The sequence below is a fragment of the Thunnus thynnus genome, chromosome 8, assembly GCF_963924715.1.
Source record: "Thunnus thynnus chromosome 8, fThuThy2.1, whole genome shotgun sequence".
NCBI lineage: Eukaryota > Metazoa > Chordata > Actinopteri > Scombriformes > Scombridae > Thunnus > Thunnus thynnus.
The window spans coordinates 2,650,163-2,674,594 of NC_089524.1; the positions used below are offsets into that span (position 1 = coordinate 2,650,163).

General features: G+C 40.0%; 1 protein-coding gene across 1 annotated transcript in view; it reads left to right on the forward strand.

Moving 5' to 3' along the window:
• The window catches only part of pde4dip (phosphodiesterase 4D interacting protein), a 43,628-nt gene extending 19,524 nt beyond the window's left edge, over positions 1–24,104 (forward strand). Inside the window, exons 19-36 of the mRNA XM_067596121.1 lie at positions 550–785; positions 938–986; positions 9,989–10,254; positions 10,794–10,952; positions 11,117–11,320; positions 12,652–12,954; positions 13,420–13,551; positions 14,015–14,134; positions 14,237–14,426; positions 16,310–16,434; positions 16,553–16,687; positions 16,847–16,951; positions 17,821–18,008; positions 18,180–18,311; positions 18,604–18,742; positions 20,169–20,215; positions 20,369–20,480; positions 21,815–24,104. Coding sequence (XP_067452222.1) covers positions 550–785; positions 938–986; positions 9,989–10,254; positions 10,794–10,952; positions 11,117–11,320; positions 12,652–12,954; positions 13,420–13,551; positions 14,015–14,134; positions 14,237–14,426; positions 16,310–16,434; positions 16,553–16,687; positions 16,847–16,951; positions 17,821–18,008; positions 18,180–18,311; positions 18,604–18,742; positions 20,169–20,215; positions 20,369–20,480; positions 21,815–21,975 — 2,803 coding nt within the window. The 3' untranslated portion in view covers positions 21,976–24,104. The remainder of the gene's footprint in view (positions 1–549; positions 786–937; positions 987–9,988; positions 10,255–10,793; positions 10,953–11,116; positions 11,321–12,651; positions 12,955–13,419; positions 13,552–14,014; positions 14,135–14,236; positions 14,427–16,309; positions 16,435–16,552; positions 16,688–16,846; positions 16,952–17,820; positions 18,009–18,179; positions 18,312–18,603; positions 18,743–20,168; positions 20,216–20,368; positions 20,481–21,814) is intronic.
• The last annotated feature ends 328 nt before the right edge of the window (positions 24,105–24,432 follow it).

A 24,432-nucleotide genomic window follows, 5' to 3' on the forward strand; every position in this document is an offset into this window, starting at 1 on the left:
CAGGATGATACTGCAGAGTGAGTTACAGACACTGAATTAAAAATGTCTTAGACTGTTTATGTAGACACAATTATATTTAATTGGGCAGAGGGAAATCTGCTATCATCAGGCATTATTCATTTTCCAAACACATTGAAGCAGGTTTTCCTGTCCACATGTGGAAAAAAAGGATTTTCAGATAGTCAGTAGTCTTTAAACCATGTGTGTAAAACTTCTAAACAGTGAGAACCTTTACATGAAATACATAATATTAAAAAACAAGACAAGACAAACGACTGACAATTGAGCAAATGTCATAAAGACTCTTTCATTGGAACAATTTACCATTTTTATCAGAAAAAATCAGGAAAAAAATACTTTACCAAACAGTTGAAGAGATTTCCAACGAGTCGTAGAATAGAAATGAGGAAATGTGTTGCTGTTTGTGTGTTTTGTAGGCTAATAGGGATTCAGATAAATAAATATTCACAAAAACATCAATTACAGCGACTCATTCATTCATTTTGCCTTCATTATGTGACTGATATTTGTGTCTTTCTCTCTCTGCAGTCAATTCGACTCTCTGATCAAGTCTCAGGCCAGAGAGCTGTCTCACCTCCGCCAGCGGCTGCGAGAAGGTCGGGGCGTCTGCCACATCCTCACCCAGCACCTGGGAGACACCACCAAGGCCTTCGAGGAGCTGCTGAGAGCCAACGACATCGACTACTACATGGGCCAGAGCTTCAGGGACCAGCTGGCTCAGAGCAGCGCGTTAGCGCAGCGAGTCAGCGCCAAGATCAGCGGACGTGAGTTTTATTATTTATCTTTCTTCACTGGTGGACGGTGACAGTCACTAACAGGCTGTCTGGAGATGAATCTAACGTGTAATTGAATATGTGAATAAATTATATAACGAGCTTCAGTAAATTAATTATATAAATGTTGCTTTTCCCAACAGGAGATCACCCTGAAGATCCAGACGAGAAGACAGAGCTGCTGGCCATCCGGTCAGTGCTCATTCATTTATTTATTCATTTATTTATTTATTTATTTATTTATTTGTGTGTCTGTGTCGTGTGTGTCTGTGTTCGATTTCTGGCGCGGTGTCAAATTTTTTTTGCATAACAGCAGACTCACATGTCGGTCAATGGAAAGTACGGCCGATGTTTTGCTCCTCGGGGCAGAGTAATCAAACGCTGATCCGATAACGAACCAACGAAGGTCCCACCGGCCAATTAATGAGAGAGCTAATTGGTTAATTAATGAGGAGAGGAGAGTGCTGGATAGACTCAACAAAACAGATAGATGTCACTCTACATGTCTGTCTGCATGTTTTGCATTTTTAGACGCTTTGTTTTACAGATCTGTAATTTTTTTAATCATTTTCTAGGAATTTATCATTTTGGTAATAATTATAGGTAAAAAAATATAGACTGTTATGTGAGTTTAGGTGTTTGCATTGAGTTTAAATGCAGTTGTTGATTTTCAGAGGTGAATTTTCTTGGAAGAACGGCTCCATTTAAGTAAATAATAATAATAATAATTAATAATTTATCACTGAAAATGAAAGAAAACAGTCCTCAGACTAAGTTGTATGAAAAGCTTTTATCTAGTCGGCCATATCTCTAACAGACTGCTTATACCTGCTACCATATAAATAAGAAATAAACAATATTACAACACATAATAAAGTAACAGACTCAACATGTCAACATTCGCCTACAGACAGATTTCTCTCTAGATTACACTCGCAATTAATTGGAGTTAATTAATTGGAAGTGTACCAGCTGAACATTGTCCATATCTATAATTAGTAGCTAATTAAATATTCTTTTCCGGGAGCCTTCCGATGAATTTACAGTAACTCACATCAGTTCCTTCTAGGAAACTGTAGGAAACTGTAGTTCATAGAATAAACCTCCACCCATCACTTCATTACCCAGCAGTCATTGCTAACGCCATGATTACAACACACATCAACACAATAATGTTTGTGTCGTGTAATTCTCTGCTAATGAGGGAGAAAAAAATGAGAAAATTTCTCTCTTTTCTGCCTCTTGCAGCTTTATTTTAGAGTCTTTTATTCGTCTTTTTGCTTATAAACGATGTCACGTCTCGTTTCCTGCTGCTGGTCGCTCTCGTCGGGCCCCAAAGCAACTTGTTATGACGTTAGGGGAAGCTGCTGTGATGTCACCGCATCATTATAAAACCATAGAGTCCTCTGGCGTCACCACCCTGCAGGGCAGAGCCATGATTGGACCACCCTCCTCCTCCTCCTCCTCCTCCTCCTCCTCCTCCTCCTCCTCCTCTTCACCACCACCAACACACTGGCTCTTCCAAACCCTACAACTCATTAATTTGTGGCGGGTAGTCGTGACCAGCAGGGCACAGCTGATGTCCCAGCGAGGACCTTCACTGTCCGGTCGATCGGTCAGCTAATTAGGCAGACGGTGAAAAGAGAGAAAGAGAGAGACGATGATGACGATGAAGGACAAACAACACGAGTGAGATCAGTAGTTATACAAGAGGAACAAAAAGTCTGACGTCCTGCTGCAGAGATCTTTGTTCAAGTGATTTGTTATCGTTAGAGCTGAAGGGGGAAACGCCGTGTTGTCATTCAATAAATTAAATCATTATGTAACATGTGACAAGTGTCGACTCTGCAGCTCTCTGGAGCTTTTTAGCCTCTTTCAGCTTGTTGTTTTGGTTTCGTGTCACATTCAGTAACTAAAGAGCTGAAAGGAGAATATTTTTAAAATGTTTAATTCTGTATTTGGATCTCCGTAATTACACAACATGTCAGCCGGTTAGGAGTGAAACAGGAAGTCAGTCCTGACATTGATCTGCTTGTGGACTAAACTTAACTTTATTTTAATGATAATTTTAATAAATCTCATCTCTGCTCTATCAGAACACTTGAATATAAGGAATTATTTATTTATTTACTATTTTAATCACTTTACTCTTTGCACACTGTAATATTTAACTTAATATTTGACTATATTTAAATATCTGCGTCTATGTTACTGTTATAATTTAATGTATTTGGCTGCTGTGATGATTTAATTTCCCTCTAGGGATTAATAAAGTCAAAACACAAAATAATAATAACAAAAATGAAAAATGATTTAAAATCACACTGTATTATTGGGGGGAAAAAAGGTTGAAAAATTAAAACATAAATCTGAAAATGAGTAAAATTATTTTGCAGATGAAAATGTAGAAATTGAAAACACAATTCATCTGTTTCTGTTTAAAAGAGAGAAATAAATATTAATTAGGTGAACTCGCTGTTGTGTTTCCAGCTTGTTCTTTTGTTTCTGAGTCTCCAAAAACTCATTTAAATCTGTTTTAAAGTTTAAGAAATAAATTAACTGGCAGAGGATTTAACTTTTATGTTTACTGTTAAAGGAGGATTTCATCTAATTTACAAAAAACTCATATTTTCTCCTCTTTGTATCCAGCTGTGCATCAATAGTTTCAGTTTTTCCTGCCGACACTTTCACATATTTATAATATTTATAATTATCTTATATAATATGTCATTTTTTTTATTATAGTTATATATTTAAACCTCCGTGTGAAGTTTTCTTCAGCACAAAGTTGTTGAGCGTAAATAATTCTTCAAACTGTCTCTTCAGTCATTTTTGATGAAATGTCATGAATATTGCAGATGACTGTACGTTCAGGTGTATTTCAGGCTGAAAGCTTGTGGCCATTTCTTTCTTCACGGATGAGTAGTGACGGATGTCCTGGATGTTCACTCGCTAATAACACGACACCTGATTCTGTTTCATAACACGACTCAGTGATGGTGAACAGAAAACAAACAGCTGCCTGTACAACGGAAATAATACGACACTTTGTAAACCTCGTAGTCATAAATGAAACATGATTTTTTTTTAGATAACGAGCTAAAACACCAGTTTGGTCCTTTGAGTTGGACCGCTGGTGTTGGGTAGAGGAAGGTGAGCGTTGGGTCAAACCCTGATAAAGAAACAATGCTTTCTGATTAGAGATAGAGAGACATAGAGAGAAACAGAGATAGAGAGAGAGAGAGAGAGAGAGAGAGGCCTGCAGTAATCTAACATCATGTTGTTGCAGCACAGATGGCCCACCAGATGTGATGGAGAATTATCGTGTTTTTATTCCACGACAGCCATCTCGTTCAGGATGTCCTTCTGATTCTGAGTGTACGGGAGAGTCGGAGGATGTTTGTAATCCGCGTATTAACCTCTGCATTAACTTAATTCACCCTAAAGACTGTGTGACATATTGTAATGTTGATAACGTTTCCCATTATCAGATAATAATGGATGATAATGGATGAGATGGAGGCAAAACACACAGTATTTTCTATAAAAGCTTTATTATTATTGTGTCCAAAGATACTTCATGTCTACAAAATTACTAAAAAACAACATAGAATTGCAACCTACTAGAAAAAGTCAAAATAAAGACTTGAATAATTATTAAATAGAGTTAATTTAATAGTCCATTTTGTGTTCTTTTCCAATATTTTAATCTATAATAGATTTCAAACCATTTATATGACCCTGAAACCTCAAAATAATCATGATTTTAACAGGCACTTGCCATCAAATCACAAAAACAAATATTTTTTTGGTATTAAAATAATAATAATATACATTTATGTGGACATATATTCTGTACAGTGTGACTGCACTGATGGCGTAACGCTACTGAGGCTTTTTGCTGGCTGCGTTTGGCTCAGGGCGCATGTTGACATGGCGTCTAATCAGGTTAAGTTATTAAGACCTCGAATGGGGAGGGAAATAGGTCAGGAGCAGCTAAACGCAATGAGAGAGAGAGAGAGAGAGAGAGAGAGAGAGAGAGAGAGAGAGAGAGCAGAAAGAGAGAGAGAGAGAGCAGAAAGAGAGAGAGAGAGCAGAAAAAGAGAGAGAGAGAGCAGAAAAAGAGAGAGAGAGAGAAAACGTGAGGGAAAGCAGCAGCAGAGGGATGCAGCTCGGCAGAGAGAGCATCGCTTTGCTTCAGTGTATCTGCAGCAGCAGCAGCACATGCTGCTAAACATCCAGCAGCGCTTTGATCTCTATTATGTAAGATTTACTCATCGTAAAAAACCTGTGTTTTCGTGGACACTAGATATGAATTTGCTGCTTTTACTGTAGTATCAGTTTGTTTCCTTCAAGCTTTTAAAGCTGGATGTAAAGTTTCTTCTTCTTCTTCAACCTCCTCAGCAGATCCTGAAAAGAAGAACTTACTTATGATTTCAGTCTTGCATCAGAGTGGAAGCTTGCGTGTGTTTTTTTTTTGCGGATGGACACAAATCTTTCCTGAACGCACACAAAACAGCAAAAAGAAAGAGGAAGTGCTGCTTTGTGGATGATCACTCATTCAAGCTTCTGTTTCTCTCTCTTTCTTTCTGTGATGATCAGCGCAGCGTGAAACACACACAAGCCCTCTCCCCGGGGACCCGGACATCCGTTTGTTTTTATTACCCCTCTCTTTTCTCTCTCATCCCTCTTTGTGTTGCTCTTTCGTTACTACATCTCTCCCTCGGGGCTGCTGCTGCTGCTGCTGCTGCTGCTGCTGCTGCTGCTGTATGAGTGTTTGCTGGTGGTATGAGAGGTTATATCCAGGGAGGTAATAACAGGCTTTTCCTTTTGAGAAGTTAAACAGAATTGCAGATAAAGAGAAAAAAAACTGCTGTAGGTCTCCTCGGGCGGTTGAGTCATGATTTTTGGTTCAACATAGAGCTGAAACCACTAGTTTTGTGTTTTTTAGCATTTAAATTCATGCTTCAGCTCATCACACGCTGCTGGCTGGACTAAAAACTATTTGAGCTGCACTCAGGATACAGTTTTCTTCATTTCTGCTGATCCTCTTCCTGTGGCTGGATGTAAAAGCTAGGATGTCAAGGAGTGTCATCCTCCTGTTACAGCAAATGCACAAATCCTTTAAATGTGCTGTGTGAACCAACTTTTTTTCCGGCTTCAGTCTGCACCCGCCACATGGTTTTCTTGGCAACCAAAGAATCAGATTTGGGATTTATTTGAGCTAGCACCTGTAGTCCCATCTGATAGTCCCCTCAGTGTGTGTGTGTGTGTGCGCGCCACCGAAATCCAGCTCCCCGGGAAGCCCAAACCTAATCGGAGGATTTGCTGTGCTTTTCATCTAATCGCCCACACGCTCAGTCATTCCTCCATCCCTTTTATCCCTCGCTCACGCTCAGCCTGTACCTGCTGTCACACACTCTCTTTGGGGGTCAGGACCTTGGCTAGCAAGCTAATGAGCCACGCTCAGTTACCTCTGGAAGTCACAGAAGAGGGAGAAAACTGCAACGGAGAAAGTTTTTAACAACTGAGAAGACTGAGGTGGGGAGGGGGGGATGGTCAGTCAGTAGCCCGGGCGGAGGGCCGTCGGCCGGGGGGGAGCAGAGGGAGCTGAAGGAGGCTGATGGCTCCTCTGTGGAAGGCCATGCTGTCAAAGAGCAGCCCGCTGTACAGAGACTCTCTGTTCTCCTTCTCTCTGTGGGAATGGAAAGCTCAGGAGAGAGAGCTGCTGCTTCTGAAGAAACACACCGACAGAGAGAGGAGAGCGCTGTTCGCACAACTCGACAAGTAAGACGGAGAAAAAAACAACAAAATTCTGTATAGTTATAAAGTAGCAATATTACAAATTACTTCTTTACAATCAAACTAGAAAGTATAGTATAGCTTAGCTTAGCATAAAGACTGGAAGCAGAGGGAAACCGTTAGCCTGACTCTCTCTGAAAGTGAACAAACAAACTCTGAAGCTGTTTTATTTACAGATTTTATTTGTTTCTTAAAGCCTCACACAGATAGAAATGTAAAAATGACAATTTGTGGTTTTAGGGGGAGTTACATGCAGGAACTATTTGTTGTGTGTATCCATCCTCCCTGCACTTAGATACAGTCGGCGAGCACAGACCTGGTTGATGGTACCAAACTAGAAAACTTCACTGTGATAATAAGACGTCAGGAAGCTGCACACAGTCACTGACTGTTGAAGACGGCAAATACATTTCTGTTTATGTACAGATCAAACAAACTAGATTCTGAATGTTACTCAGCAAGTTTTTGATGTATTGATTGGCATGTTTTTCACTTAAAATCAAGATGAAATGAAAAATGTCTTTTTAATCCTTTTAGATCACATCTACCGGTCATATTCTGCACCTATCTAACAATATATGCCAAAAAATCCATTTCTTTGTATCTTATATCAAAATCCAACAAAATATGACGTGTGTTTACGTAGGCTTGAACCAACGATAACCAATAATATCATGACATCTACCCATCTATCAATCAACTTTTAGCAGCACAGAGCGAAGATTCATTATGACGCCCACTTCTCAATGTTCATGTAACATTCCTCCCAATGTTACGACCCGCCTGTCTGTCCTGTTTCACTCTAAATGCTGTTTCATCTGGACTTTAATAGAGTTCGACAAGCTGTTTCCAGTTTTTATGCTAAACTATATCATCCTCATCTCACTCTGAGAGAGAAATCACATACGTTAAGTGTTTTTTATTCAAGCATTCATTACTTAGTTATTAGTTAATGCATCCTCTGTCCTCACTAGTACACAACGAGATAAACACACTTTCAGTAAAGGTTGAAGACAGATGCTGAGTAGCGGTAGTGTAACTATAAAACTCCGTAAAGCCGAGAGGAGCTGCAGAGTCTCTGATAAAACTCTCACGTTACACATCGTCATTTTATACATTGTTACATCGATTATATCTGTTTTAATCAAATTAGACAGAACGTGTTAATTAGTGAGCTAGAGCCATGCTAGCTGTTTCCACCTGCTTCCAGTCTTTATGCTAAGCTAGGCTAACCACATCCTGACTCCAGCTTTAACCCCCCCCCCCCATTTCACATCTATAAGCTATATATAAACATTTAAAACATTCTGAATAATAAACAATAATGTAATAATGTAGTTGTAAACAGATTTAAGTGTTTATTCATGTGGCCACTGGTGTATAAACAGATAATGACAATATAGTAAAACACAGTTGTAATGATATGAAATATGTCTTTATAGGAGAAGATGTCATTTTTGACCAATACACACTGAATTAATTACACCTAAAATGTCCTCATGTCTGCTTAAAATTACATTAAAGTATGTTATAACCATAAATTAAATGTTTGTATACATATATAAATGCAAAATAGGGATATTAACGTTAAATTTTACTGTTTTAAGATGCATCTGTTTGGAAAGAAATATAAGAAAGAAGACGTGACGTGAACATCAACAGATAACAAATGACTGTAGATTAACTTTAATGTGAATATGTGTGTGTGGTCACATGCACGTATTGTGTGTGTGTATTTATTCCGTGTGTGTGTGTGTGTGTGTGTGTGTGTGTGTGTATCATGATGTGAGTGACCTTCACCTCGGCGTCTGTGTACCAACACGTCACCATTAATTAAATCAGCTGAACAGTCGGAGAGAAGCTGCATAGACGACGTGTGTTAACGAGGTCAGAGAAGAAGAACGGATGTGTGTAAAAATATTTAACTCGTTATGTCTTTATATTTATGGACGTATGAATCTGCATTTTCACCTGTTTGAGGTGATGCATTGTGTGTGTGTGTGTGTGTGTGTGTGTGTGTGTGTGTGTGTGTGTGTGAGTCACTAAGAGGCTTCTCAGTGAGTGTACTGAACAGGACAGATCAGCAGGCAGGTGACTCACACACCTGGTGCTTCATTACTCATTAATGCTCGTTATCCTCTAAGTCACAAGGCGGCTGATGAAGCTGTTCAGATTCTCTCGGAGCAGTTAAAGATCAATTGTTTTGAGTTTTTACAGATTTTCATTTTAAAACTACCAGGCTGATTATTTACATATTTATTTTTATGTTTCCATGCATCAAAAAAAGTGTGAAACTAAACTTTATCTTATCAATTTGAAAAGTCCAATCATTCATTAATCTAGTTCTGCTTATTTTTGACTCAATCAGTTTAGTTTCTTTTCACAGTTTACGTTTAAAGCACCTTTAAATATAGAAATTAATAACATCAAATTGAATTAAATCAAATTGTGATCAGACTGAAAGAATTTATGATCCATTTAATCTTTGAATCAAATCACTGTTTCAATCAATAATTAAACAAACAGCAGATCTGTTCTGTAATTAAGACGTTTATGTAGCAAAGAACACACAGACACACACATTTCAACAAAACACACATGATAAAAAATGACTTAATTAATGGTTAAAATACTAACAGAGTGAACAGAAACAAATATAAGTGCTACAACTAAAATGAACATTTTCAAGTTCTTTGAATTTGGAAACAGCTGGTGATTTAAATGCTGTTCATTAAAGTGTTCAAACTGCTTCTTATGATATTTTTTATAGTTTATTTACTTTGCTATGTTGTTTATAAATAAATAAATCCATTAATGGAAAACTGATTAACATCTTAAAACAGAGTTGTTGCCTCAGATTTTATATACAGTTTATTGTAATTAAAGTTAATTAAAAGTGGAGAGATTTCAAGGCAGCTGAAAACTTTGTAAAGAAAATGAAAAGTGAAACTGCATCAGAACTGAAGTGTATGATGGGAATGAAAAAATAAGATAAAATATAAGTTAAAGGGGAAAAAAGCAGAGTTATTGAAGCAGAATCTCTTCTGAGCATCACTGAGAGACAGGAAATAAACTACAGTCACACATCTTCACTCCTGGAAGCTGAACATCAGTCTGATCCACTGAACAGCTGGATGTTTGACGCCTTGCTCAAAGGCCTCAGCGGTGGTAACGAGGCAGCGGCGAGCACTGAACCTTCACTTTCCCACCTGGATATATCCAACCGGTCCAGGGACTGAAACCTAAACCCTAAACATGGACTTGAATAAGACTTTGAATAAAGTTTGACTTGACTGATAATTAACCGTGTGTGTGTGTGTGTGTTCATCCGTGTGTGTGTGTGTGTGTGTGTGTGTGTGTGTGTGTTTGTGTGTGTGTGTGTGTGTGTACAGGCTCAGCAAGGAGCTGCAGCAGAAGGACAAGATCATCGAGTCTCTGCGCGCCAAACTAAACCAGCATCACCATCATCACTCTCATCGCTCCAACACGCCCTGCAGCAGCCACGCCCTCTCCGAGACCACCGACCAATCGGATCGCATCTCCTACGTGTCCGATGAGCAGGGCTCCACCAACGAGGACCTGGAGCTTTGCTCCGACGTGGACGCCGCCAGCGAGCTCGGTCAGGAGGAGACGCACACTTCTGCAAGAGTCGGCACAGGTGAGGAGACGACGTCCGGCTTGGATTACGTTGTTGTATTAGTTGTAGTATTTGGCCAAAAGTATGTGGACACCCATGATTATACATTGATATTTTAGACGATAGTGTGTTTTTGTGGCAATAGTTTCAATGTGACAACACCTCCGTGCACAAAGCAGCTCCATAAAGAAACAGTTTTCCCAGTTTGCTGTGGAAGAACTTGACTGGTCTGTTGAGTCCTGATCTCAACGTCATCAAAGTCCTTGTATTCTTATACTTGGCAAGTAAATGATCCTTTAATCTTTGAATCCAACAAGCCAGACTTAATCACCCAAAAAAATCAGTGTCAGACTTCACTAATGTTCCTGCGGCTGAATGGGAGCAAAATTCCTGCAGCCAGATTCCAACATCTTCTGGAAAACCCAATGAAACTGTAACAACAGCAGATTATGTTCAAGTGTCCACATACATTCGGCCATGAGGTGTAATAAACCTAAATGATCCTTTAATAAGCCTGAACGCTCCATCTCTCATGTCCTCTCGACCCTTTCGATTTCCAGACCGCCACTCTCGCAGTGGCTCCATGTCACGCCACCCGTCTGTCCCTCCATCCATCACCTCATCCCACAGAACCCAGTCCTGCCTCAGCTGTCCCAGTTTGCATTGTCCCGGTTCACAAAGCTCACCGCACAGAGCTGCGGACATGCAGAGTCAGACAGGTAGGAGGTGTGAGCCAGGCTTCGTGCAGATCTTCAGCTGCTCTGATTTCTCCTTTTGTCTCCTTCATCTCCGCTTCGTATCCCGTTGTTTTATTTTCCTTCTCCTCCTCCTCCTCCTCCTCCTCCTCCTCCTCGTCCTTCTTCTTCTTCTTCTTCTCTCCCAGCTCCAGCCTCAGTCTTCACCTCTGCCCCCTACCACCCTCCCCCCTCCTCCACCACCACCACCACCCAGAGCGCACCTTTGCCCTTTCATCCCAACCCTGCAACCCTGCGAACCCGTTACCAAGGCAACGGGGGAGTGGGTTTCTCCATGGCTGATGTGCATCAGGAGCTGCAGATGTTGCAGAGACAGCTGGGAGACAGTGACAGTGCGTCGCATGAGTCTGCGTATGAGAGTGTGTTAAAAGCCTAACATGAACTAACTAACTGTGTGTTTGAAGCTCAATAATAATAATAATCATGTAGAATAACAAGAGTTTCAGTAGCACAGAATCAATCTATCGCTGGCTAATAAACTTTGGAGGAAAAGTGAAGAAGATGATGAGCGTTTGAGGTTTATCTTCCCCAGATTCTCAACAGCAACGGTTCAAACTTTAAAAAAAAAAAAAAAAAAAAAAGGATTTGTGACATCATCACATTCACAGTTTGTTAGAAAATGGAAAAAAGAGAAGAAAAATATAAGCAAAAGAAATAAAAGATGATAGTTTAGTGATGATCGAGGGATTGTTGCTTGAAAAATGAGACAGTTCTGGTGAAACTGGTGCAGTTTAAAACCACCGGGTGGCTACAAAGTAATGAATCAGATCCACTGTGAAAAGAAGAGATAATTTACATCCTTTCATCTAAAAAAGGATGAGACATCAAATAATGTGATGCTTTACTCTGCTGAAGAAAAGCTACACTTAATATTGGGCCATTAATGCGTTCAGGTTGATTTTTTTTGTCCCAGTTATGTTGAAAACTCTTTTCCAAAATGACTTTTACTGAAATACAAGACTAGAAAACATAATTGTTGAAAACATTTTGTTGTGACATACTTTACTTATTACACAATAAGGAGCTTGTGTTCTCTGTTGTTTCTCTATTATACACTTTAGAAAACACACATTTTTCATCAGTTTTGCACTGAAATCATTGTTTGAACCAGCTGAAGACAAACCTCGTTAATGCTTCATAGTTTTTGAATTTCTAAGATGCATCCCTGCTCTCTCTGTTCCGCTGTAGCTGCCTCACCGTCAGTATTTCACTGTGAACTAGAGTTAGTGATGGTTACGTCGCTGCTGCGTGCAGATACACAGGGTGTGAAGTGGAGTGAGAGCTGACCGGCTTTAATAATCTCCCCGACGAACCGCCTCGGCCTCTCTTCCCTTCGTCTCTTTGCCTTTATCTTTAACACGCTGTACTTTCTTTCTCATTAAATAACTGTTCCTCACTTGACGCCTCGTGAACCCAGAGCGCCCAGCTGGAGGAGGATTTGCTGTGATCTTTAAACACTGATGAAGGACGGAGATTTGAGAAACCCAGAACGAGACGGATTTCTGTAGGCTGATTAACAAACTCTGCGTCACTGTCGCCTGCTCGTGTTGTGTTTCTGTTTTCATTATTCTGTTTGCAAGAGAAAGGATCTTGTTAATATGTATGTATGCACATGTATGTTATTTTATTTACTCATTTTATGTTTCTTTATCTTCTCCTGCAGGGTTCTCCACTCCTCAGTCCAAACCTCTTCAGGGTTTGCCGTTGTTGTCCCACCAGCAGGCCGACTCCTCCGGCTTCCTGCCCTCCTTCTACCACGGATACCAGCCGTCTCCCTTTGGCAGCGCCACCACCACCACCACCACCAGTGGCGGCAGCCTGGACGCCAGCTTGGCCATGAAAGCCGGGGCCAGCCTGCTGGAGAGCAGTGCATTGTGGGATATGGCCTACGGTACCCGACCAATGAGAGTCGGAGCCGACCTGTCGTCGGGATCCTCGGGGTACCAGTCGGGCACCAGCCACACAGGTAGACACGCAAGCTGGAGGCGTCGGATGTCTCACTCGACTTTGTTTTGCTTTACCCCAAAATAATCCTGTAACTATGACGACAAGAGAATCGGAATAGGACTGCAACTAACGATTGTTTCCATTACTAGTTAGTCTCTTGATTCTTTTTTGATTAATTGTTTAGTTAAAATATCTGAAAATACTGAAACATGTCAAACACAATCAGTCCGAATCCCAAAAATATTCCATTCACAGTGATATCAAACAGAGAAAAGCAACAAATCTTCACATTTAAGAAGCTGAAACCAGAATCTGTTTGCTATATTTGCTTGGTAAATGACATAAACTATGAATTGATTATGTAATAGTTGTTGATTAATGATTCTGTTCATGCTTTGGGATGTAATTAACTGTAATGTAAAGTATTTTGTAGTAAATCGTCAAAACAGAGTGTGACGTTTCTCCTGTTTGTGCTTCTGTGTAGGTTCAGACCTGATGAAGGAGCATCTGAGGGAGATCAGGAGTCTGAGGGAGAGACTGGAGGACTCCATCCAGACCAACGACCGCCTGCGACAGCAGCTGGAGGAGAGACTGGCTCGCACCGCCACCGAGAAAGGTAACACACACACATAAACACAGGAAGTAACATATATATACGGAGGCTGAGGAGTGCCGACACAATAACTACACACCTCTTCAGAAGTTATTTATAATCAATAAATGAATTAATGCATATATAACAAATCTTATTATAAAGTTATTGTGTCCTTGTGTGTGGTTAAAGTTAATAACAGGAAGTAACATTTATAAGCCTTTAATTTATTCATCAAAGACAGGAAAAAAATCTATAATATATATGGAGGCTGAAGAGTGCCAAAATCTATTTATAGATCATTTTATATAAATTAATGCATTAATAATTGAGTTTAAATTAGCTTTTTATTTGACATTTGCTGTCACTGCTTCGTAATTATTAAGCATTAATGAATATTATAAAAAAGATGATTTGTGTGAGTTGGTCACTTCTTTTCTCCCTCCTCCTCTTCCTCCTCCTCCGTCTCCTCCTCCTCCTCCTCCAGGAGCTCCTACCAACATCTACATCCAGGGTCTGGACTCGGTCGGTCAGCTGTCCAGTGAGATCCGGCTGCTGAAGGAGGAGAACGTCAGTCTGCAGAACCAGCTGAAGCAAACCGCGAGAGGTACGATCTGATGTTCACGGACTGAGTCAGAACCAAGACAAGACGTTAAGGTAAAAAAAAAATATCCGCTCAGCTCTGTGCTCTCATTGGTCCCCCTTACAGAGGGCAGTAAGGAGGCGGAGCAGCTGAGGGAGGCGGCGCTGCTGGAGCGAGCCCGGCTGAAAGAGGCGGAGCTTGAGGCGGAGAGGTGGGCGGAGCAAAGCAGGAAGCTGCAAGCTGATGCTGACGCTCACAGTCAGGAGACCACACAGCTGAAACAGGACAGACTGAGGAACCAGGAAACCATCAACAGGTGTGTGTTTCTCTGCGTGCGTGTGTGTTGCACTTTGAAACCTTGAGAGTGAATAAAGTTTTGGAAAGTTTTTAGAAAGTGACATTTTGCAAGAATTTGTTCATCATAGACTAGAAACACATGAAATCTATTTATAGATCATTTTATATAAAGTATTGGTTCACACATTCAAAAATATGATTTGAAACTAAAAGCTTATTCAAAGATCTCTCCTATAAGCATTAAATAAAAAACAACTAATTATAGTCATTTTGTCTGAATTTGTTTTCTTATTTAAAACATTTTTGTAACATGAAGACATTTTTGCAAAGTGAGGAGACTTTGCTCGACGGTTAAGATTAAAAGAGTTAAAGGTTAAAATGTTGCTTTGGTGCCCTCCGGTGGTTAAACTCGCTGCAGTCACGTAGACGTGAATCACTGTTGGATGCAGTTACAGGTGCAACAGATCACTTTTATGACCAAACTGCTCTTCAGACACACTTGACGACACTGTGTTTTTATTTCACAGTTGACAAGTTTAATCTTGCTTTCAGTGCACATGAATCTGCTCACTTTAAACAAACAAATTAACTCAGCTCAGTTTTATCCAGTAAACAATTCCAATAAAGTTTATTCAAACAATGTTATAAGATATATTGGCAGTTTTACTATGAGCCTGACTCATAGGCTGCAACAAAATATGGGAAACCAGATTAGTTTTGTAATTTAGGATAAATGTTTATTTTCACAAAATGATATATGAGAGTGGGAAAAAATGTGGGAAAAAAGGAGGACAAGATGTGATGAAGGAGGAGAGAGAAACAGTTAAATCATTTCCATTTGCCCTGAAACATTTAGCCAAATACATATTTTCCAGTGTTCAGAAGACACCCTGATCATATTCTGGCTTATTGAATGATGAATTCACTATCAGGATTATCAAAAATTACAGATGCAAATAAACAATAAATAGTATAAACTATTTCTACAGCTGTCAAAGCCGACTGACAGCTGATCACAGCTGGATCAGCTTTAGAGGAGTAGAACATCTCGTTCTCTTAAAACAAATTTCCTCGTTTCCTCTCTCCTCGCTCGGTTTCCTTGCGTCTCTCCTGCATCCACGGTTGGGAGGGAGTAAGACCCAAGGAAAAGACGCAAGTGAGGGAAACGTGGATGCAATTTAAGAGACTTTGGATGCACCCTCTGTAGACGGCCAAGCTTTATAGTCACGACCACACATGGACCCAGGTGTGGCTCATGATGGCGATGACGATCCTCCGCCCTGCCCCGGATCCTGCAAGAGTAAAAAAGGAAAACCAGCAAACAGAACGCAAGAGCACCTAGTGGAGCTGAGTGGTCGTCACAACAGAGAGTAATTTAAAAAAAAAAAGACAAATGTGGAGTTGCAGAGGGCTGAAAGATACAGGGTTAGGGTTAGGGTATATGAGACAATGGGCAATATGAGTCTGACAGTTTTAGCCACAACACATACTAGTGTTTACTCCAATAATATCAGAACAAACAGCAGGCGTGTTGGGAAATCAGACCGTGTATCATGCCGCAAGACAGCCGACCAAACTTTCAGACATGCCAGAAATCCAACTGATCATCCGAGAGCCAGACTGTTGATGGTTCAGGCAGTTAATCAGGCGTCGTGACCTCAGACTGCACGTTAAATGACGATCTAGCAGAAAGTCAGAGGGGGCGACCAAGTCGGTGTAAAATCTGGCTTAATGCATACATCCTCTGCCTGGCTGTAAGGTTAATGTTAGGGGGTCAGGGAGTTTATTATATCTGTTACGGTCATCAGACATTTTTGATCAGTTGCTTCATATAAACAGAGACAGATACAACAATAACAGCCTAAATAACTTGTGATCTGATGTGTATGTGTGTGTTGACAGGCTGCAGCATGAGGTGAGCGTCCTCCAGCAGCAGCTGTGTGAGAGTCGCAGTCTGGTTTGCTCTCTGCAGTGTGAGCTGCAGATGTATCACAGAGTGTGCGGAGTCACCGCAAACACACCGTCAGGTAACACACTGCTGCATCACTCAGCTGTTTTCCTGTCGTTTAAACGGAGATCAGTGACAAACATCCCGGGGAAAAAAAATATCTTGAATTGGAGGTTTTTTTGTTTGTTTCTAAGCAGGTCAGGCCAGCGACAGCGCTCAGCCGGGTCACAACACCGCGACCTTTGACCCCAGAGAGCTCCACATTCAGCTGGAGCAGCAGCTGAGCGGACAGGTGGAGACGCAGCCTCGATCCAGGAGGCAGCTCTTCAACGGTCAGTATGTCTGGGATATAACACCGGGAATATTATTTATTTTTCATTGTATTTTATTGTTCTATGGAGCCCCAATGAGCTGCGTCCTTAATAAAGTCAAGTAAAGAATAAGAGTGAGAACGTCCGCAGCGCAGCACTAACGGAAACTCGTCTCCACAGACAACGTTCCTTCTCCGCCTGTGAGAGATACGGGACTCGTCAGTCCTTCGTCTCCGCTGCACGCCGCACACAAACATGCAGGAGACACCAGAGCTGTCGATCAAGGTGAGAAAAACAGTCGTCTTTACCGCCGGACGCTACACTTGTAACGTCCGTCTCATCCGCGGTCGTCCATTTATCAGATTCTCTGGTTATACACCCTTTGTCTCTACATGTCTCAGGATGAATTTAGCACAGTGTCTATGGGTAATTCTTGGACAGAGGCCCTTTATTTTAATAGAGAAACATGTATATTTAAGGGAAATCTTTATTTCTAATTGTCATTTATAACCAACTTCCCCTGTTTTATAACTATATTTTATAGTTTGTTTACACAAATTAATTCCAGTTGCTTCTAGTTTAACGTTTTTTTCGTTTGGTGTGGAGCTACCGTAATAGTCTAATTAAAATGTGAGCTGTTAGTTTTTTTAGCTTCCCTCAATGTTTTTTATCCAGCTTTAATTAGCAATAATAACAGGCTGTTATTTGTTCATGACTATTATTTGAATACCAGCTTTTATTTGACAATTTACACCTTATCCACACACTTCATATCCTGCAATCTTCTGTTTATCTTTTATTAAGAATATGGTATTTTTATCTATTATATCTATTTTATCTATTAACTATTTTAGGTTTCTATTTATCTTTTTAGAGAGATAACATTAACTCATGTGGAACCTCCCTCCTGTCTTCTACCCCTATATAATAATAATAATGTTTATTTATAAAGCACTTTACAGGCATAGATGAGGCATAAAAAGAAGAAAGATCAGAATAAAATACCAAATACACATATATATGTACACATACAGTACATATATAACATTAAAAATAATAATTACATATTTAAATACATACAGTATAATTAATGAAAAAATGCAATAAATGAATAAATAATAATATATGCTTAATTCCCTTGTTTCCCTTCCCAGCAGCCTCTGCGCTGCAGGGGCAGGCTCCGGACGGTTCCTTTGCTAACCGTCATGGCCGCCACGCTGTCGGCCACGTGGATGACTTCAAGGCTCTGCAGCAGCAGATCCTGGAGGGCGGCGCTCTCCTCCGCAGGATGGAGACCGCCGTCTGTTCCCTGAACGCCTCGCAGGAGTTCAGCCGTCATCAGGTGAGAGGTTCAGGGACCGAAAACACCATCAAAGTGTCCAAATCCAGACACGTGTGTGAAGCAGCCAGCCAGTAATGTGTCACATGACGAAAAGCCCCTACTTATTTTTATTATATTTAATGCTATCTCATTGGGTTAACATTTCTACTGCGTGTGTTTTATGTGTCTCAGCCGTCAGACTCCGGTTCTGTCAGGAAGCTGCTGGTCGACACTAAAACCCTGAGACAGATCCTGGAGGAGGCCGACTCGCTGCTGCGGATGTTCTGGAGAGCAGCTCTGCCCAACTCTGAGGAAACCAAACAGGTCAGAGAAACCAGATGGAAAACCTCAAAGATCCAGGAGTAGACCACCAGTATTTAACATTTAACATTAGAAATAGTTCTCTCTTTGTGATTAATCTTTGTGTTTCTGCAAGTTCGTAAAGTCACTTCATTTTTCACTATGAGACACTGGCTATATGTAGTTCTTGGCAGCCAAATGTAGATCCAGGAAGTAAGAGCTGACTCACTGCGGGCCAAGAATCACTTGTGTTTTGGATTTTTGGCGTCTGTATTTGTGGATATAATGTGACACTCACTAGCTTTGCGTGTTTTAGGATCAGTCTCTGAGGGAAGAGGTCGTTTCTCTTCGTCTGAAGCTGTCAGAGAAAGAGGAGGCTCTGAGGGACGCCATGGAGAGAGTGAAGAGCTCCAACCGCACCAAAGATAGCATGGAGCACTTTATAGTCAACCAACGTGAGTCAGTCTTATATATATGTATACTTATATATATATAACATTTAGTAAATTAAAACATAACCACCAATAAAAAAAACAAAACGCATTTTTTTAAATCTCTCAGTCACAGCTGATCTTTAAATGTTTGTTTTGTTTATTTGTATAATATCAAATAGAAGATAAAGTATAAAAATTCAGATAAAAACTCATAAGTGGAAGGAAATATTCATATAATCGTATGAGATGTGCAGGCGGAGCCAAAAACGCTTATCATGTGGCACATTTCATCGTCACAACATATTATAAAAAGTCATTTTTAATCCCTTTAATTTGTTAATTTTAATGATTCAAAAGCAGGAAAAATGAAATCTATTTATTGGTCATTTTATATTAAGTAATGCATTAATAACTGAATCTAAATTAGCTTTTTATTTGACATTTGCTGTAATTTTATCACATTTTCATCATCATAACATCATATTTCAGGAGCAAAGTATCCACGTGCTGATCTATGCAAACCAGAATCTACAATATTGTTCAAAGTAGAGATGACAATGAGGGATTTCTTACATATTTTGGCAGTGAGAGTAATTATTAAAAACACTGTCAACACGCGTTTACGTGAAACGCTCCGCTGTAGCCTGCTCCGTCGCTACTGTTGCGGCTGTGAAACGGTGGATAAATTGTTTTGGACGTTAAATGAATCATTTCGCCATTAGAATTTGATCCATTCAGTCCGATAACATTTGGAAAGTCTAGAAGAGCCGCACAATTCAATTATTTCATCCCCATTCAGGTTAGCAGAGTGCTAACTGGACGTTAGCAGCCGTTAGCCGGTCGGTGGAAGTCTCTGGTGCACACGCTCAGTATGCATTCATCCAGCCAGTGTGGGCACGTCAAACCCGACACCAGATTAAAATATATATGTATACTGTGAAATACAGAGAGATTTATCAGTAACAGACGTTCATTTATATGTAAAAGTTCTGCACTGCAGGTTTAACAGAATTAGCATCTCTATTAGCAACTCTACATCGGTGTTTGAAGTTCTTTTAAAATGCAGGCTGAAGCTGAGGACTGTTCTGGTGTCTGGTGCTAAAAATACTGAAATAACAACAAATAATCTGAACAACCTGAAGCTTATTAATATTGGCAAACACTGAGAATGGCTGATGTTGTAAAAAGAGCTTCTGTATGCTCCAAAATAAAACTAAGGAATCTTTTCTGTTGCTGTAAATCTTTCTGGCTCAAGTTTTACTGCAGTAGTTCCAATAGTTATTATCATCATCATCATCTACATCTGTTTCACCGTCTTTCCCTTCCTCTTCCTCCCACTCTTTTCTAGTTTTTTTTTAATCTAACCCAGAGCAGAGATTCTTACACTGATGAATGAATAAAGGATAATCTACATTCTCTGTGTGTGTGTGTGTGTGTTTGCTTACAGTGTCGAGAACCAGAGACGTCTTGAAGAAAGCCAAGACAAACCTGCAGGTGGGTTCATACGCCCGACACATAATAAATCTCTTCCAGCGACTTTAGATTTAACTGAACAGAAGGAAAAACAGCGTAAATCCTCGTTTCCTCTCTTTAACACCGTCTCTCTCCTCCTGTTTCTCTCCTCTGACTCTCGCTGAGTCACCTCAGGAGAACGAGCTCAGGATTTCTTCCCTTCGTCATGCTTCTTCCTCTCTTCCTCCTCCTTCCTCCTCCTTCTCTTTTTCCTCTCCCTCTTCCTCACACCCCTGGCCTGGTAAAGGTACGCTCCCCCCTGGCTTTGCTGTGCTCGATTTTAGAGTCTCAATAACGTGTTGAAGCTACTTGTGTCTTGGTATTAAGAGATGTGTTTGCATGTAGACTAAATATTTGTTTTAAACTTAACCGTCAGTGTTGTATCGTAGCCAGACAGCAGCCTCATACAGAAAAGGAGCTCAGCTTTCTAGTCTCCTTCGTATCTACAAACATGGACAAAAAGAGTTCTTTGTTCCTTAATCCTCCACACCGCCGGTGAAAAGCTTTCTGTCCTTGACTCGTAAGCTACAGTTACCAGAGCAGTTTGTTCACATTGTGCTTGTCAAACACTAACATCAGAGACTCGGAGGCTAACTGAGCGTCTCTCGTGTATCTGCAAAGACCTGAAAATGACATTGACATGACTCAGAGTCACTTTTGTAGCTTCAGTTGGACTTTAAAGGTAACCTGTGGAGTTTTCTGACCACCAGTAACACTGTGTGAGCAGTGTGGGTTCGTGTTTTGTTTGTATCTTGTGTAAAGATGCAACGAAGCAGGTATTTTGATAAGAGATAAATCAAAAATGCCAAAAATTTCACTTGTTCCAGCGTCTCAGATGTGACTTTCTGATGCTTTTGTTTGTCACATATGATAAGAAACTGAATATTTTTTGGTTTTCGATTAATAAAACCCTTTTGAATATGTTAACTTAGACTTTGAGAACAAAACGATGAATCAATTAATTGAGAAATAGTCGTCTGACAGTTGCAGCCCTGATCTTGTACTCTACTAGAATACACACGAGGACGGTGCTGACATGATTCATATTCCTGCCGATAGATAAAACTGGATGCAGAAGAACAGAACTGTGTTCATTTAAAAGAAACTCTACAGAGTATCTTCACACAATAAATATTTTTTTACGGTAAGACTGCAAGTGGTTATGTGAACGTTTATTTAACTGAGAAAGCAAAGCCAAAACCACCAAAACCGCCAAAACCACCTGAAGTGAAAATCATTCTAATGACTCACATCCTTAATTTGTTTCCATGAGTAAACACTCATCGTGTCGCCTCTCTCTTTTGTCTGTTTTGTCTTCTCACTCTGCATGAAAGTGAACTGCTGAATCTTCAGGCTGACTTTGTATGAAGTGGAATAAATGTCTAAACAAGCCATAAAACACGTTGAGGTGATATTAAATGAAGTGCCGACTGGAGGAGACGAGGTTGAACACAATGAAGCTGATAACTGTGTTAATTTGAGGGATTAATTGAGTCATTTAAGGGTACAAATTCACGGTTTGAGGGACCAGCTGATGAAGTCGTTTCTGCAGAAACAACATAATTCTGCTTTGTGTTTCAGGTGAAATCACAGGAGGCTTCTGTGAACTCGCCTTCTCTCCTGGTTGGGGTATCATGACGCCCCGGACTCCCTCTTCTTCCTCCTCCTCCTCCTCCTCTTCCTCCTCTGCTGTCCTGGGACCAGCACACCACCTGCGCCCCCTCCAGGCAGCCCTCCTGTAGTGCACCAGCCTCGCCATCCTCACCGTCATCTCCTGTTCAGACAGGAAACGCTGCAAGTTCTGGCTCTCTTACTGGTTCGGAGTGTAAATGAATGTGTCTTCTTCTGCTGGTTTATGAATGTGGATGATTGTCTTTGTTATATTATAACGGTATAAAGTCGGAAAGCGATGTGAAGTCGAGACCGTCAACCGAAGTGTTTCCCTTTGTTCATACGAGACCAGTTTGGCTGAAGTTAGTTTTACGATTCAGAGCTTCTGATTTAGCTTTTCCTTTTTTTTTTCCATCCTCACAAATAATGTCAAAGTTTAACAGATATGAAACTGTTTTTTAAAGTCTTTGAGCTCTCAGTGTCGGTTTAGTCTAACAGCAGTTTCAGATGTAGACCCTCTAGGCAGATAAAAACAGTAACGGTTTTCGTTTTTCACAAATCTTAAACTGGGTTTAAAACCGTCTTTGTGCTTTTTATAAAATATTCTAGTCCCTGTCTGAATAACTAACTCAAGAATCAGAAGCTCCCAGTCAGAATCCAACTTTAGTCTTGTACTTCAGCAGGGATTCAAGCAACAAAAATCCACTTGATGCCAGCAGGAAAAAAAGGGGGGGTGTGTGGTGGGGGGGGGGGCTTCGAAAAAGCCAAAACCAAACTGCAAAGTGCTTCCTCTCAGCCTCTGTTGAGGCTCCTGTTTGCTGTTAGCGTGTAGAAAGATCGATAGAATAGATGCATGTGGTTTGAGCAGCTTGTGGAAACAAAGCCATACTCTCTGACGGTACAGTAGATATGTTTTTGTTTTGTCCTAATTGTACTAATAATGTCATAAAAATGGCCAACTACTGATATTATAAGAAAGAAAACAGAACTACCGGTGGCTGGTGGACGATGTTCTCTTGCATTTATTCTAAATTTTAGCTTCTTATTCTCAAACTCCTGACTATAACTGCTTTAAAGATGGAGTCAGTTCTTTGCAGATATTTAAATAATATGGGTCCAACCCAGTTTTTTTTGTTTTTGTTTTTTTTTTCCTGCTGAAAACACAGATCTGTAGCGTCGGAAAGCCTTCTGACTAAGCTGCCGTGTGCAGCATCTCAGTAAAACCAGTGTTAATAGAAACAAGCACATGTTGCTCTGCAGTCTGTGCGATGCCTTCAATGACCTGTCTGATAATCTGGACAGAAGTGAATTTTTAGTGCACGGTCCAAAAGAGATAACATTTCATTTTTGTAAACAGATGGACCACACTTTTATTATTTTTTATCCTTTAAATGTTTTTTTTTTTTTTTTAATCTTTTTATGTTTGAATTTCCCTCAAGATGACAATCATATTTTAAAAAATTATTCAAAAGATGAACATCTGTATGTAAGGATGGTTTCCTCAAAAGTTCTGCAGGATTTGTTTGACGCTCACTGTGGAAATGAACTTTTCTGAAATTGGGGTCTTTTACACTGGCTTATCCCTTAGTTGTTGCTTTTTATCTATTTCTCTGTACAGTAGGTTGCCTGTCGCCCCCTTTGTGCATGAACTATGGAGTCACTGCCCTCTAATACTTTTACTGAAATATGCAATTTTTGGGTTACTGTGCAATACTAGCCTTTACGGTTGCTTTATTAGGTTATTAAAGTGCCATGTCATCTGTTTTTAGCTCTTACTAAAACAAACTTACTTTTGATGAATATGTCCTGTTATTGACAATCAATCTGAAGCACAGTTTTAACGGCCCAAATGCTCCTTTTTGGCTTAATATGACTCAAAGTTTTATATATTACATAAGAAAAAAAAGGTAAAGTAACAGCATAAAGATCACTGTAATGATATATTTATAAAGCAATAAGATCAACCAAAGTGAGGTTGTCAAATCAGGTGTAAAAATTATAATATTTTTTTTTGTGTGTAATTCCCCACAGGTCAAAGGTCAAACTTCTTTTCTTAGTGTCTGTGTGGTTTTTAGGAACCACGTCTCATGTATGTACATATTAAAGGGAGTGTGAACATCAATGCAAGTTTTTTTGTTGCCGTGAGAGAAGAGATGGTCTTTAGACAAAGGCCAGCTGTATTTTTATGCATGTTCTCTTTATTAAAAATGTTTTGGGGTAAAAAGTAAAGAACCTTTTCAATAAAAAGGGGACAAAACAACGTCTGTCTTGTTTGTTGTCTTCTTTGGATCGACTGTGTTTTCCTTTTTCTTTCGTTTTGTTTCTCTGGAATTGAGTAAAATGCAGCCTGCAAATAATGATACACTTATTAGTTATTATAATGTGTTTATAAAAAATTTAGAGATTTATACAGAGACAAGCATTTCAAATGATCTTATATTGTAAATCACATGTTATTCGGCAGCAGTCTGTTGACTGTTTGTCCCTAAAAACAAAGATAATAAGTCTGGGAATATGTATACTATACTATACGAAACACTGTCCGAGGAAACACAAAGAGGGAATTTGATGCTAAAAAGACTGTAAAT